The sequence below is a fragment of the Plecotus auritus genome, assembly GCF_963455305.1.
Source record: "Plecotus auritus genome assembly, chromosome: 6".
Taxonomy (NCBI): Eukaryota; Metazoa; Chordata; class Mammalia; order Chiroptera; family Vespertilionidae; genus Plecotus; species Plecotus auritus.
In genome coordinates this window covers 160594526-160609209 of record NC_137773.1, presented here as the reverse complement: position 1 = coordinate 160609209, position 14684 = coordinate 160594526, and the positions used below count along the sequence as shown (strand labels likewise).

General features: G+C 41.4%; 1 protein-coding gene across 5 annotated transcripts in view; it reads right to left on the bottom strand.

The window, feature by feature from the left end:
• The window catches only part of RARB (retinoic acid receptor beta), a 728677-nt gene that overhangs the window by 222254 nt on the left and 491739 nt on the right, over positions 1-14684 (bottom strand). The window contains exon 1 of one of the 5 annotated variants that reach the window (XM_080674946.1): positions 7307-7975. The exons of 3 other annotated variants lie outside the window; for them this stretch is intronic. In XM_080674946.1, the coding sequence (XP_080531072.1) occupies positions 7307-7463 (157 nt within the window). In that variant the 5' untranslated portion in view covers positions 7464-7975. Of the gene's footprint in view, positions 1-7306; positions 7976-14684 lie in introns of those variants that run through there. One more of the 5 variants, XM_080674949.1, reaches the window with a different exon arrangement.

Below are 14684 nucleotides of genomic sequence, written 5' to 3'. Positions count from 1 at the left end.
ATATTGATCACATAAAGTACTCCACACAAACATGAAAGTGTTCCAGAACTCCATGGATTATTACCCTTTATCTGCCAGTCATCTGGGTTACGTGTAATGGTCACGGAATTTAAAATCAATAATAACAATTAGTGTTCTGTACACCAAAAGGGATGAATCATGGGAAATGGGTTTTCATATAAAATCAAAGGGAAAGCGGGCCTGTGCTTGGAGAATGGCTCTCTGCATTTCCAGGACGCATTTGGCAAAGTACTTTCAGGCAAGTCTTTCAACAAGAGCAGCAAGAGAGAAAGAAAGGTAGTTGGGAGGAGATGAGGCCATAAAAATGCATGTGAAACCCTTGACGGTCTTAATCCTAAAAGATGAGGCTAGAAAGATAAAAGTGATCAAAATAAGTGCGAACAAATGTAGTGAAATAAATGGGCTGGCAATTTACTTCCTCTGAGATGCGGTTCTAGTACCTTTCTCAGTTTCCAATTCATGATTATTTTTTTTTGTAATAAAAAGGCAACAACAGTATTTTAGCCCCTCGGCCCCACCACTGTAATGTCGGCATAATTAAAATGCAAAGCAACAGAGAAATGTTTCATCATTAAACTGTAACCAGCGCACTATGTGAAATCATCCATTCCAAAGACTTGTTTTTCATCAATTATTTGTTATTTATCTGATGTAAATATAAGGAGGACTAATTAAAATGTATGCCTTTTTATACAGCTTCTTGTCATTAAAGCCAATGAAAGCATTCTGAGGCCCATAATGAAATAATTATGTTTGCCTTTAAGAATTCTCTTCAATGACACATGGCAGTACTGAGTTAAATTAAAACATCAGGAACTAAATTTTGCTTGCCTCCATTTCCATTTTAGTTAATTATACCCCCAAGCTTTCCAATAGACCAGACCCTAAAAAATCTTTTGAAGCTGAAATGACCTTCAGATCATCAGCCTTTTTATAATTATGGACTTTGATGACCAGACAAAGGTACTGTAGCCCTGAAAGTTTCAATATTTGTGAGAAGAGGGATTTATTCTATGCCGTCTTCATTTGCTCTGCAAATTAGAGAAAAACTGTAATAAATGTGATCACTATCTCTTCCCAGTTAATTGATGCACTGTTCTTATCTACCACAGTATTTTGAATTCAGCTATGTGTTTGTTTGTTTTTTCTGACTTGGTAAAATGTTCAGTAAGTAACTGATAAAAACAACAATAACAACAACAACAAACATTTCACTAAATCTGAATCAAATGAGGAGACTAACTACTATTCAATACTAAAACTAAAAAAAGAGCAATCTTTTAAGAAAGGAGTCAGCTGAGGAGAACCTATGAACTTGAAAAAAATAATAGGACACTTTCATTTGAATTTCTTCTCCAAACTTCCAATGGGATATACTTGCAAAAAAAAAAAAAAAAAAAAAAAATCGGAGTTTGAGCGAAAAGGAAGAGGGAAAGAGGGGAGGGGAATTTGCTCGGTGGTTTCTGGGCTGGTGGCTAATGCACTGGCTTGAACAATGCTGTCATATGATGCGGATGGGGGTGGGGACCTGCTACTTAGAAAAGTAAATAGGAGTCCCAGGGATTAACTCTCTGACAATGTGAATTCCCTCCCATTTTGCTCTGTAGGGAGACTTGGCATGATTCATGGGGGATACTATTTGGTGACTGCTGGATAGACTGTGTCACCAGGCACCAGAGGGGAACGGTTGACAGCCAGCAAGCAAATACCTATGATATGACAACTGCCATTATAATCTTAAGTCTGTTTGTATTAAAATCACTCCTTGCCCCCCAAGTTCTTCTATGTTCTGTTTAGAGCAATCTCCTTTTTGGGAATGAGAGACCCTGTCACCCACGATCACCCCTGTTAAAATGAGCTTTCTTCTCCCCATCAGAGCTGGTTCACTTCAGCAGCCGTTGCGGGAGGCCTGGAGGCCTCTGGGACCCCCGTGCCCTGACCAGAGGAAATGCTTGGCCAGGCTCAGTCACGTCCCTGACGTCAGTTCCTGTTATCCTCGCCTTATCATGCTGGGGACCAAGGGTCTTATCTTACTGAATGGCCCCCTTTCAGCTCCCCACCCTGCAAGGCCAGAGAAAAATCAAGTCAGCAGTTCCACTGCCTGTTTGAATTCCCATCTAAGAAGCTCTGAAAGCTCAGGATAAATAACATAATAACTGCAGACTCACCCTCTACTGCTTCCTAGGTACAGAGAGCTTTTGCAACTTAAAAAAAAAAAATTTCATTTGAAAGGACTTAGGGGGATGGGATGGGACAGGAATCATGCTTCTTGATGATGAAGTAAAGAAGCTGGTTAGGAAGAGGAGAATTCAGGGCAGCATATTGACTGATGAGGTTGTGTTATTAGACCTTACAGACGGGGCAGGTTATCTCATCTCCTATTTAACAAGAGGTACTTAGGCCAAGACACTTACAGACAGACTACTGATAAATCTGAAACCCGAGTTAACTCTGCACTCCTCTCTCCATCACCCCCAATTCCAACTTTTTAAGACGAAGCTGGAGAACTGATACAGATTGGTTCATAGTAATGCAATTTAATAATTCTACCCCTTCCCTGACTACACACACACACATACACACACACACAAGCACACACACACACACACACGCACACACGTGCTGGAGTCAGAACCACGATCGCAATGCTTAAGTGCATTTTGCAAGGGATGTCTTCTATTCACACAAAAGGAATTGCCACAAAAGGAATTTACGTTCCCAAGAATGACCCAGAAGCACGAGGAGATCTTCAGTAATAATGGAAAAATTAAGCTGTGAACACTCTGGTTACATTGACCATAGAATCCAAACAAAGACTTTCTGTGCCACTCCTGGGTTCAAGGGGCAGCCTTGGAAATGTCCCAATATCGAAATAGCTGGCATATTTCAATGATTTATGTGGGAATTGTGGCCGTATATTTGAAGGTGGGTTATTTCTAGAGAATCGGAGATATATGATTGCCATAACTGCCCTATAATTTGAAAGGCAAGATTCCACATTAATATCTCTTGGAAAGGTTTTTAGCCAAGATTTTTTCTGATTAACCTTCATCAAAACTCCCATTTCCGAAATGGCCTATTTAATTGATAGTTAACTGAATTTATATTAGAACATTTAAAGTATAAAAATGTCATTTAAGGATAAATTTATTGGCAGTTACATGTAACTTAAACTCTATAGAAGATTCCTCATAAGAGGTTCTAAAATGAACACTGCACGTATTATTTTTAATAAGTCCTGTGCGACTTGAAAAAAGTTTTCTATTTTGCATCTTGGTTTTACATCTCCATCTGCCTCCCAGAGAGTTACTTTCCAAGTAAACATTTCGAGCGTTTAAAAAATGTTTTTGCTTTTAAAGATGATTAATTCCTTGAGAGCAGAATTTATCATCTTCATCATATATTTCCCTTCTGAAATCCTTTATTGATGCTGTGGAATAAAGAATAAAACGGTAAGGTTTTCTTTTCAGCCAACTCAGGGGCTTACCATGTTGAAAGGAAATTATAAACATCTGATATCCAGAACTTTCTTTTACTTTTATGCTGTAAAGAAAAGTTCATGACAATAGTGACTGGTTATATATGGACGAAGCCAGGCTTTCAGAAACGAGAAGAAAACTTCTGATTCAGGTCAGCTAACCTATCAGAAATTGCCATTCTGATCATTTATCTACTAAGGGGGAAGAAAAAAAAAGAGGCCCATTCCAATGCAAAGACTCTGCATTTGGGCTGAAAATCAAATGCTAACTAGAGCTTCTAAATCAGACAGATGCCTACCGCTCCTACTGTTTTGTTTTACTTTTGGAATCTACGCTTTTCTGGTGGTGAAATTTAAACTCACGCACTTTTTCTCCTAAGTTGCCCATCAATAGCTCCTTACCCAAAGCACCAAGGTATCTGGATACACATAACACTTATTTTAGTAAATCTCTTTTTTCCTTCAGGGAAGAAAAGTCTGTGAATCTTCCACTTGTTTTCAACCGACCCTGTCCTGCACCCTCTGAGGTTTAAAGCAAAAATCCCCTTTCTTCTCTTCTTTCTGGTGGTATTAGTTACCACCGTCATGTGGCCGAGAAGCAGAAAATTATGTCCTACTTTAGAAAAACAATTGAGCCTTTTCACCGAAATATTTATTCAAAACCCCAATCAATTCATACGGTGGCTGTCAGTCTTTATTTAGTCTCTCTTTCAGAGGGTATCTTTGATTTTGCCACTTTGACCCCAATTTATATCTCAGTAGGAGAGGATTTAGATACTGTTTAATACTTAAAATTCAGGTCCCAGGTCTCTGAGAAGGGGACTTTTTTCGTTCCTTAATCACACATAACCACAGCTGTTTTTAAAAAAACAACAACCACAGATTATTCTTTCTCATTAATGGGCAAAAGACTATTTCAAAAGAATTTTTTCCCTATTTTTCTTTTGATGTGTTGAGTAGGGAAAAGACAGGGAAGGGGGCCAAGAAATTGTCACACTCATTTCACTGAAAGCAACTATATTTAGACCACAAATATTAGGATTTATCCTATGCCCACTGAGCAATTAATGCTGAAAACATCTGGAGCAGCCTAAAACCCAAGATAATCCAAGAGGCATCTGAACAGAAACTTAGAGACCCCATACCTTCCAGGGGCAGTCTTAAATCGTATTATTTATACCACATTCCCTTAGTAGCCCACTAATCCTGACTTCGCATTTTTATAACCAGCAATTTATAGGCCCTCCTCCAACAGCAGCTGGTTGACATATCATTTTCCTGCCTTGAAAATTAAAAATTAAGAAGAGGAAAATAATATTCTAACAACTTTCAAGAAAAGCTTCTGGTGTGTTTTGTATTCAAAGGGTTTACTCTAAGTACTACACACAACACACACACACACACACACACACACACACACCATTAAAAAAATCAGTAGGATCTCAAAACAGAAAGGAGTTTTGGTTGGAATTTAGTACTATTTTTTTCCCATCTTGCCCACTGTTTCCTCTGCTTTAAGAGCACAAACAGATCTGCTTCTCGTCAAAACAGTCATTAAGTGAAATGGAAAAGGTTGTGGCTTTTATGTTTTACTTATACAAACCTAGCCCTAATATGCTTTTATTTCAAAAGCCCTAGCTAGCCAGTTATGCCATTCTGAACCAAACACCCCTGGCAGACATTTGTTAGAATTTTTATTTATGCTTAAAAACAGAATCACTGGAACACCTACCTACACTGACCAGTCTGAAAGAGGTTTATGGGGGAAAAAGCAGCTTTGAATGGTGCATAAGCAGTATTTACATTTTAACCTAAAGTTAGGGTGATGGGATTCAAAGCCTTGTGAAATTGACCACAGTAAGCTCTAATTGCCCTGCTTACAAAAATAAGACACTGGAATTTCTGAAATCTCTTTGTCAAATGCCTTTATTTACTTTTCCTAATGCAAGTTTCTTTGATTAGCTGAACTTTGCTGTTATCAACACTTCTTGCTTATCGACTGGCCCTAGGCGAATGACACATTTACCACTCCTCTTCCCAGATAAGAAAAATCTCTTGTTTAACTTGTTCAAGAACAAACAAAGCTTTTCCCCCTACTCCTACAACTTAATGGGCATGTTTGGAGGGTTAATTACAAAAGGGAGAATGTCTGCTTGTAAAAGCTCTATTAGGTCTAATAGCTTTATGCCAGGGTCTTCGGCATTTTTCCCCCTTCTTAAAAAAATGTTTCATTAGAACTTTCTCCTGCAAGAAGTTTGAGAGAACCCCCCCAGTTCCCTGAGACCCCAGGTGAGATTGTTCACCCTGTTTTAATTGCTGGAGAGGACAGGTCTAAAAGATCTGTGAGAGGCTTGGAAAATTACTTTGTAACTCTAAGTTTCTCTGCCTTCTCTGGAAAGAAACTAGGAAGCAGGAAAGAAAAGGCATTTGGGAAGCAGCTGAAGATTAAGTCGCCTTCTGAAAATATTGTTTTTGCCCTGGTTTAAGGCTCGACGAAATATTAAGTCAGACAGCCAGACTGTTGGCATCAAATGGTTATTGATTTTTCAGCTACAAACCTGTTGATTTCCTGGCCCAAGAAACAAGTCTTTCTCCTTAAGAAAAGTTTCAGAGAGGGCAATTTAAATCTTGTCACTGTCCCCTCTCCTTTTTCTCCTCTCTCTTTAGATAAGCCACCATGTTATTAGGAAAACTCAATTTCTCCCAGTTAAACTTTGACCTCTTTGAAAACAAAGATTTAAAATGTCATTTTCAGGCTAATGCTCCAATGAATTGTCAAATAAAGTACTAAAAACATTTTGATAGATAGCTCAGCCATTTATCTAAATCACTGTCAGGGCTAAGATGCATCCTGCAGGCTCCCACTACAGCCACCGAAGGTGGGATTTTCTGGGACTTCTGGTCATTTCTCAAGCCAGCAGCCAGGCTACTGTTGACCAGATGCGTGCTTCGGCACCGTGTCAGCATCAGATAACCAAATAGTCAATATATTTTTTTTAAAAGCTGGGCTACCTCGCTTATATTTCCTTCCCTATAACCTGATGTCCAGGTTCCTGACTGAATTGCAAGATATGGAAAATAATGGATGGCTCAGCCCAAGGGGTGTTCATTGCCAGTAGTTTTCTAGCAAAACAGCAACTTCTTAGAGCAACAAAGTGACTCGGAAAGGTGGCAGCAGGGTCAATGCTAAGAAATATTGCTTTTCCTTCGCAAGAAAAACATTGGGGGCTGCAGCTTTAACTGGTGGTTTATGAACTTCAGGAGCCGCAAGCCATCTTAATCAGGCTAAGTTCCTTGCAAGGAAGATGTCATATTTTAATTACTTTGGACTGTTGAAACACATGGGGAAGGGTGGGGGGATATACACAACCCATAGCTAATCCAAAGAACAGCAAAGTTAAATTCCCCTCTGCATACATCTTAGTAAAAACTGCACAATGTGTCAAATTGCCTTACTTGAAGAATGTTTCAAAGTCCTGTGGTCACCCTCTACTTTCCCCCCCCCTCCATGCAGATTAAAAAAAAAACAAAACTGTTTTCAAGAGACTGTAAGGTTGGTAAGGAGAGGAGCGGGGGTCGGGAGGGGTTGTTTGGGAAGAAAACATCTTACAGGAAAATTTCAGCAGAGGGGATCAATATGCACACGCCAGCATATCACACCCTTTCAGCATTAAAACATTAAACCCTTTGTCTTGCTACCAGTGCAGTTTGTTTCCAATGTCTTTATTGCATGCAAGAGAGATAATTCGTTCTTTTCTTTTTCTTTTTTTTTTTTGCTTGGTAGAAGAAGGGAAAAAATAAACCTACATTGAGCAGTGTGCCGATGTTGCCATTCGGTTTGGGTCAATCCACTGAAGCATGCTTTGAGAGCTTTCTCCTGGAGCATGCAGGAAGACGGGCTCGCAGTGTAGAAATCCAGGATTTGCCCAGGACTCACTGACAGAACATCCATACAGTCAAACATGATCTCCCCTGCACCGAATGTCTGCAAAAGTGCTTATCCTCTAGGTGTGGAGGCAAATGGCATAGAAAAGTCCACCCAACTCCATCAAACTCTGCCCCTTTTTTGGCACGTAGGCTGTTGGTCTTTTTCCCAGCCCCGAATCATGAATTATGACAGACAAGCCAGCTAAAAGCCTGTAATTGATCCAAATGATCATTTACCATTTTCCAGGCTTGCTCGGCCAATCCAGCCGGGGCGGGGGTTCCCAGCAAGATCCCAAGTTCTCCTTCCAAGCCAATGCCTGCAAAAAGCCTTCCGAATGCAGTCCGGATCCTACCCCGACGGTGCCCAGGCAAGCCCTGCCCGGCTCGCTCGCGTCCTCGGCATCCCAGTCCTCAAACAGCGCGCATGGGGGAATTCTGGTCCCCCCTTTGGCAAAGAATAGACCCTCCTGCCTCTGAACAGCTCACTTCCTACTACTTCTGTCACACAGAATGAAAGATTGAATTGCCTAATATATGCGAGTGAACTTTCGGTGAACCCTTCCCGGGCTGCTAACCTTCAAATGACCCAACGAGTCTGACATCACCAACTCCCAGGATTCTCACAGAGCTTAGAAACTCCCAGCAGCCCTGCAAACGCAGACAGCCAGAGAGACAGGCAGCGAGCGAGCGCGCAAGCCGGCTCTTTCTTTCCCATTTCTCACCTTAAAAACAATGCAAGAAGTGCTTTTAAAACGAGCCGGGGAGGAGCCAGGGCGCCGCTCCTGGCTCACGCTGAGCGCCAACTTCTCTCCCTTTTCGCCTTTTTCTTTGCAGCCGCTTAGCTTGCAAGCGCCTGTTCCCCCTTTCCCTCTCGCCTCCCGCCCACCCTCTAGCCCCCAGCCCACCCTTTAAATTCCTCCGTGCGCCTTGCTGTCTGTTAAATTCCTTGTAACTTATGTATTTTTCCACTCCCGAAAAAGCACAGGCAAGCCCTAAGCTGTAGAATAGGGAACGGCTACCCCTCGGGGAAGCCTTGAGATGAGAAACTTTCCATTTCATAATGTTTTTCTCCTTATCCCTCTTGCAAGCCCTGGCATTGCATTTGCTCTGGAGTAAAAAGCTAGCTTTCCGGATTCAGTTACTTTTCAGCATAGGGAGTAGTCAAGAATTAGTTACTCCTGTCCCAAACACACACACACACACACACACACACACACACAATCAGTGATATAGAGGACTTCAGGTCCTGCCCTGAGCAAATACATAGTGCTCAAGAGCATGGACGTGGGAGTAAAACTGAACTAGATACCCAAATCCAATCCAGTTCTATCACTTATCAGCTGTGTGATATTGGGGCATGCATTTAAACACTGGGCCTCAGTTTTCTCATCTGTAAAATGGGAATATACTACTACCCACCTCAGTGGGTTGCTGTGAGGACAAAATGAAATAGTGCTTGTATGACACTTAGGACATATCCTGGAACAAATATTAGCTGAGATTCTTCCTCTTATTTTATTTTTTTTTAAAAAATGTATTTATTGATATTTTAGAGAGAGAAAGGAAAAACAATGATTTGTTGTTCCACCTATATATGCATTCATTGGTTGCTTCTTGTATACGCCCTGACCTGGGATGGATCCCGCAACCTTGGTGTATCCAGACAATGCTCCAACCAACTGAGCTACCTGCCCAGGGCCTCTCTTATTTTTCAACGAGGGAAATAAAAGCCCAGAGAAGCGGAGACCTGCCTAAGGTAACACAGCTTAGAATCGCAACTAAAACCCAGTTCCTTGGAATCCCTGCCTAATGCAGAAATTACTGTGCTGTTCCCACAGCCTCGCACCCCGATAGCATATTTCAGCGGCCTCTCTCATCACACAGTCACTCCCCCCCCCCGCCCCAAATTAAACACATATTTGAAAACTGGTTAAGGGTGAGGGTTTTGTATTTGCAAGGGCCAATTTTCACCAATACGAGCCCCTGCCCAATCTGGCTATTTATTTAGAATCGTTTTAAGAGAAAAAGAATTATTTCTGTACCTCCTACACTGACCTTACCTAGAGGAGGGAGAAACTTTTTAAACAAGTCTTAAAACATTGAGAGGGATAGGTGTAATATTTACAAATAAACTCGGCTCACAGAGAGCTTTGATGGACAGCCAACCCACCCTGCAGCCATTTTGCATAACTTGCTTAAAGGGTGCAACTGTACTTCAAAGAAAGGAACCTCTGGGAGGAATTAAGACACCCTACCTCTTCCCCTGCCTCTCCGATATTTACTCATAATTCTCCCGAAAAGCAGGGTGGGCCAGTGGACAGCCTGCTTGCCCCTTGCAGGGAGAATGCTGCTCCCGTCTCCTTTCTTGTGGACAGTGCTGGAATGTGCATTGGCATCCAGGCCTTTACAAAGCCTGTCAGGGGGCACCCCGCCCCATACCGTCTAGCCGAGTTGCTAAGTGGCACTTGTGGTGTAACATGAAAAGTATGCATCGCACACACTTCCCAAGTCCAAGGTCCTTTTATGAGGGTACATTAAAACAATTTTCAGCCCAGCAAGCTCAGATCGTGCTATTGAAAAGTCCAGGGTGATAAAGGTGTGAGATTTTGCTGAATCTATGTACCTATTTCCTCTCTCTCTCGTTTTATATCATCCTCATTTTGTAACAGAGCTGTATTATAAGAAACCCTTTAAGTACAAAGAAAACACACATTTTGAGCAAGGAGCATGGAGGACTTTACAAAGCATTTAACACACTGTCGTTAAGATAGTTGTAAAGTTACACAAAGCACCATTATTATGTGGCAATTTCTATGTGGTCCTTGAGACTTACAGCTCCAAATGTTTATTTAAGGCCCTCAGAGTTCCTTGGAAACTGGGCTCATTTTAGACCCGCTACTGGACGTGGGTGAACAGTTGTTCGGGGAGAGAGGAGGACGCATCTCTATTTAAAGGACAGCAGGAGGAACTAATTGGTGGGACAGGGCAGCGCTGCCAGGTGTGTGTGTACAGGTGTCTGCTCCCAGGAGAGGCCACTGCACTTCCTCACTCAATATCCTGCCGAAGGATAGCGTGCACTGGTCCCGGGAAATGAAGATGGGTTAGTGTCCCCTGAATTCTGTTCTCATTTCTTAAGCTAGAGAATCAGCCTCATCTCAAAGGGCACACTTGCTCCCAAATTTCTTCCCTCAATACCATGTCATAACACAAAAACAATAACAAAGTATGTGCAGAGTAGGGGCTGGGAGATTTGGTGTTTTCTCTTTTTTGCGCCAAGAATATTTAAAATTTATAATCGCCTTAAAGTCGTCTTAAGTGTAGAGAAATAAACTTGGGCCTTGAAATGAACGATCAGCGTTTAAATCCTCATGAACAGAATACTATGGGTGTCTTCTACTGCAACAGTCTTCAGTCGGTTAATCTTTTCTCATCATGAATTAATTATGCTGAACGCAATTATGAGAACTATTATTTAACCCAAGTATTCATTTATAAAGCAGCCCCACAATTTAGCCGCATGTTCCTTATCATTTCTTCATCAGTAAATCTAATTCTTACACTTCTTGAAAACTTGATTCCTACTCCAAATTTTCAACTTAAGTGAAGTGAAGGAAAGACACACAAATAAACCACAATTCTTTAAATACATACCCGTGTTCTAAAAAAGATGAATGACTAGGTAGAAGGTGACAAATGGCCTGGTTAATTTCTTGATAACGAAGTTTAAATTATTGATACCTCTTTTACACATTAATCAGTTGGACAAAACCTTTCCCAAATATCCTCCTGGTACAGAATAAAATAAGATTTGGATATATGTCATTTTCTGGACAGTAAGCCCTCACTTTTGTTGTCAAAAATTTTCTCTAAGTGAAACAATGTATAACAAAACCAGTTTTCCCATCGGCTAATGGATAGAAATACGAGTTAAGTTCCTGAGACATTTCATCAACATCATAACGAAATAACACGAACAAAATGACATTATTTGAGGACCTGCATTTCCTTCGTGTTTGACCCACGATAAAAGAAACCCTAATAAACATACTTCCAACCCCAAACAGAAAAGCACAAGTTTGAGACCAAAAGCCATTTTGTTTCAGAGTAGCCGTGTATTTGTCAGTGTGACACAGCACATTTGAAACCCATAATCATAAAACAAAAATTTATAGCCAGGGTTCAGGGTCTACATCTGTTTCCCTGGTTTTCACACAGCAATTACCCACTGGACAATCCAGAAAGAAACACCATGAATCACGCTTCGCAAACATGTTGGAACTGGAGAGTTTTGTGAAGAAAATGCAGCCATCTCGATGCGACAGTATTGCAGCCGGTTGTGTTCAAAACTGGTCGAAGGCTTTGTGTGATGTCTAAATGAAGTGATTCTTACAGGCGCAGACATATCCACCCCAGGCACAAGTCATGCAAAGTGCAGGCGTACACGGGAGGGGGGAGTGGAGGGAGGTGGACGCGGATTGTTTTAAAAAGACACACCTGTCTCTTTCATGTTTTCTTTTTAAAGTATTTATTTATTTTTTGCTGTTAATCTCATATAAACCCCTCTCGCCACAATTCTGCCAGAAGAACAAATGGTTAGCTCTGAGTGATGTGTGTGTTTCGCAGGGGAGCCAAGGCAGAGATGTGTTGCCCGCACAAGCCAAGTGTTGGGGCGGTTCCCAGGGCTTCCACACCACCAGGCAGAGCGGCTAGGAGAAGTTCTAGCACTCATCACCCACGGAAACGGCTGCAGGCCCTCCCGTCGGAACACCTGCTAATGTACCAGGACTGTCGATGTTCGTGGATCTCATACCAGAAGCACCAAACGTGGCCTTGCAAGGTGGCTGTATGCATCACTGCAGACTGGGTCCTCTTAGGACCCCAAGAAGCATCTGTTTTTCCTCAGACACTTCTCTCCACCTTGAGTGTTGGTCACTGTGTCCTTCCTTCACTGGGCTCCTTTCTCTCCAGCTTCCTGCTTTTTCCAGTTTCCTCCCAGTTACTTAAAAAACACCATTCCCCCGCCGAAACCGGTTTGGCTCAGTGGATAGAGTGTCGGCCTGCGGACTGAAAGGTCCCGGGTTCGATTCCGGTCAAGGGCATGTACCTTGGTTGCGGGCACATCCCCAGTAGGAGGTGTGCAGGAGGCAGCTGATCGATGTTTCTCTCTCATCGATGTTTCTGGCTCTCTATCCCTCTCCCTTCCTCTCTGTGAAATCAGTAAAATATATATATATATTAAAAAAAAAAAAAAAAAAAAAAAAAAAAAAACACCATTCCCCCAGGACAAGGGGCACACTTCTCTCTTTCCACAGTTCTGAGTTATTTTCTTTAGCACCTCTGGCTTTTTCTGTGTGTGACTCATGAAGACACCTATTAAAGACCAACAGTTTCTGTCGATCCCAACTTGAGACTTAAATATATCCCCTCCTGAAGGCCTAGGTACTGAGTAATAAGCTCCCAACTATTTCTCAGCTGATGGCCACTGCTGGGGGCACCATCTCAATGATCAGTTTGGGGGAGACTTATCTTTGGCTATTTCCTCTTACTTACTTTCCCCCTTTTTAATTTAGATTTTTTTTGAAGTAATCCTTTATAATAAAAGGCTAATATGCAAATTGTCCCCTTGGGAGTTCAACTGACCCAGAGTTTGACCGGTTGCTATGATGTGCGCTGACCATCAGGGGGCGGCGTGGAAATGAATGAAGGCCCCAGCCAGCAGCTGGAAGGCCCTGATCGGCCCTGATTGCCAGCCAAGTCTAGGGACCCTACCTGTGCACGAATTTCGTGCACTGGGCCTCTACTACCTTTCATAAAAACTCAGAGAGTTTAGTCTGAAAGATATAAAGTGAGGATATATACATACTCTATGTTATTCACTCATCAAATGTTGAGTACCTACCATGTGCCAGTCACTGTCACAGGTGCTGGGCATATATCTGTATATCTTTGGGGGGGTATTCTTTGCTGCTTTTAAAACAAACATAATCAAATAATACATGTTATTCTGCAACATTTTTTAATTTAACAATATCTCCTGAACATCTTTTCATAACAAACAGAACTTTCTCATTTAAGAAATGAGTACATAGATATCTATTTTACAAGCTAAATAGCGCTTCTTTACATTAATGTGCTCTAATTCATTTAACCAGTGTCCAGCTACTGGATATTTAGGTTGTTTCCAGTTTTCCAATGTTCTAAGAAGTCCTGTGGATATGTGTACTAAAACATCTGTTGGATAAAATTCTAGGAGCAGTATTGCCAAGTCAAAGATGATGTGCATTTTAAAATCTGATAGTTACATAAAATTGTACTCCAGGATGGTTGTGCTAATATATATTCCCCTTTTGTTCTAAAACATGGGTCAGTAACCGTTGTGTATATATGCCACAGGAAATATGTTAGCCTTTGTAGGTGATAGAGTTTCTGCTATAACTGCTCAGCTCTGCAGTTGTAGGATAAAGCAGCCATAGACCATGAATGAATGGGCATGGATGTGTTCAAGAAAACCTTATGAGAATTAGCAGTGAAGTGGAGCTGAAGTTTGTCCACCTCTATTCTAAACCAACATTTCACCAAATTCTACATTGCTTTGTCTCTATCCCTATGAAATCCACCCATATACACTGGGTTTTGCTTACACTTTAATTTTCCTTCTCCTTTAAAAGCTTCACCCAGTTTTCACTTGTGTACCACATGAGTAATATGGCTCTTTTATTATATTCCTTTTTCTAGAATCACCTCTCCTGTTTTGGCTCATAATTTCCCACTTTCTTACTTCACTCTCTTCACTTCCTCCTGTAAGAAGGGGCGTGAGATTACATTTCTGCCTTCAAACGGATCCCCTGTACTTCCTTTTGTTCACCACCAAATCTTCCTTTACCAGTAAAGCCCATTATGTCCATCAACACTCCTCTCTCCTCAGTATACGATGGCAGTATTTGAGAGATGGAAACTTTAACAATGATTCCTGAGAATAAATGTCAACGGCACTGCCATGCTACATACAACATGCCCATGACGTCCCTGTATTATTCTGCTTGAATTGTTTTCATGTCTCGTCTCAATACACCTTCCAATGAGCTAAGATTAGATGTGCCCGCCCCGTTGGCAGAGAGCTTAGAAGAACAGTGAGACTTGTTCAAGGATGAAAAGAAGCACAAAGGATTCTAAGAGTGCTTTGCAATTATTTCATGTTAATATTATTAATAAAGGATAATGTCTATAACTGAGATGCCTAACTTAATTCCTAGTTCAA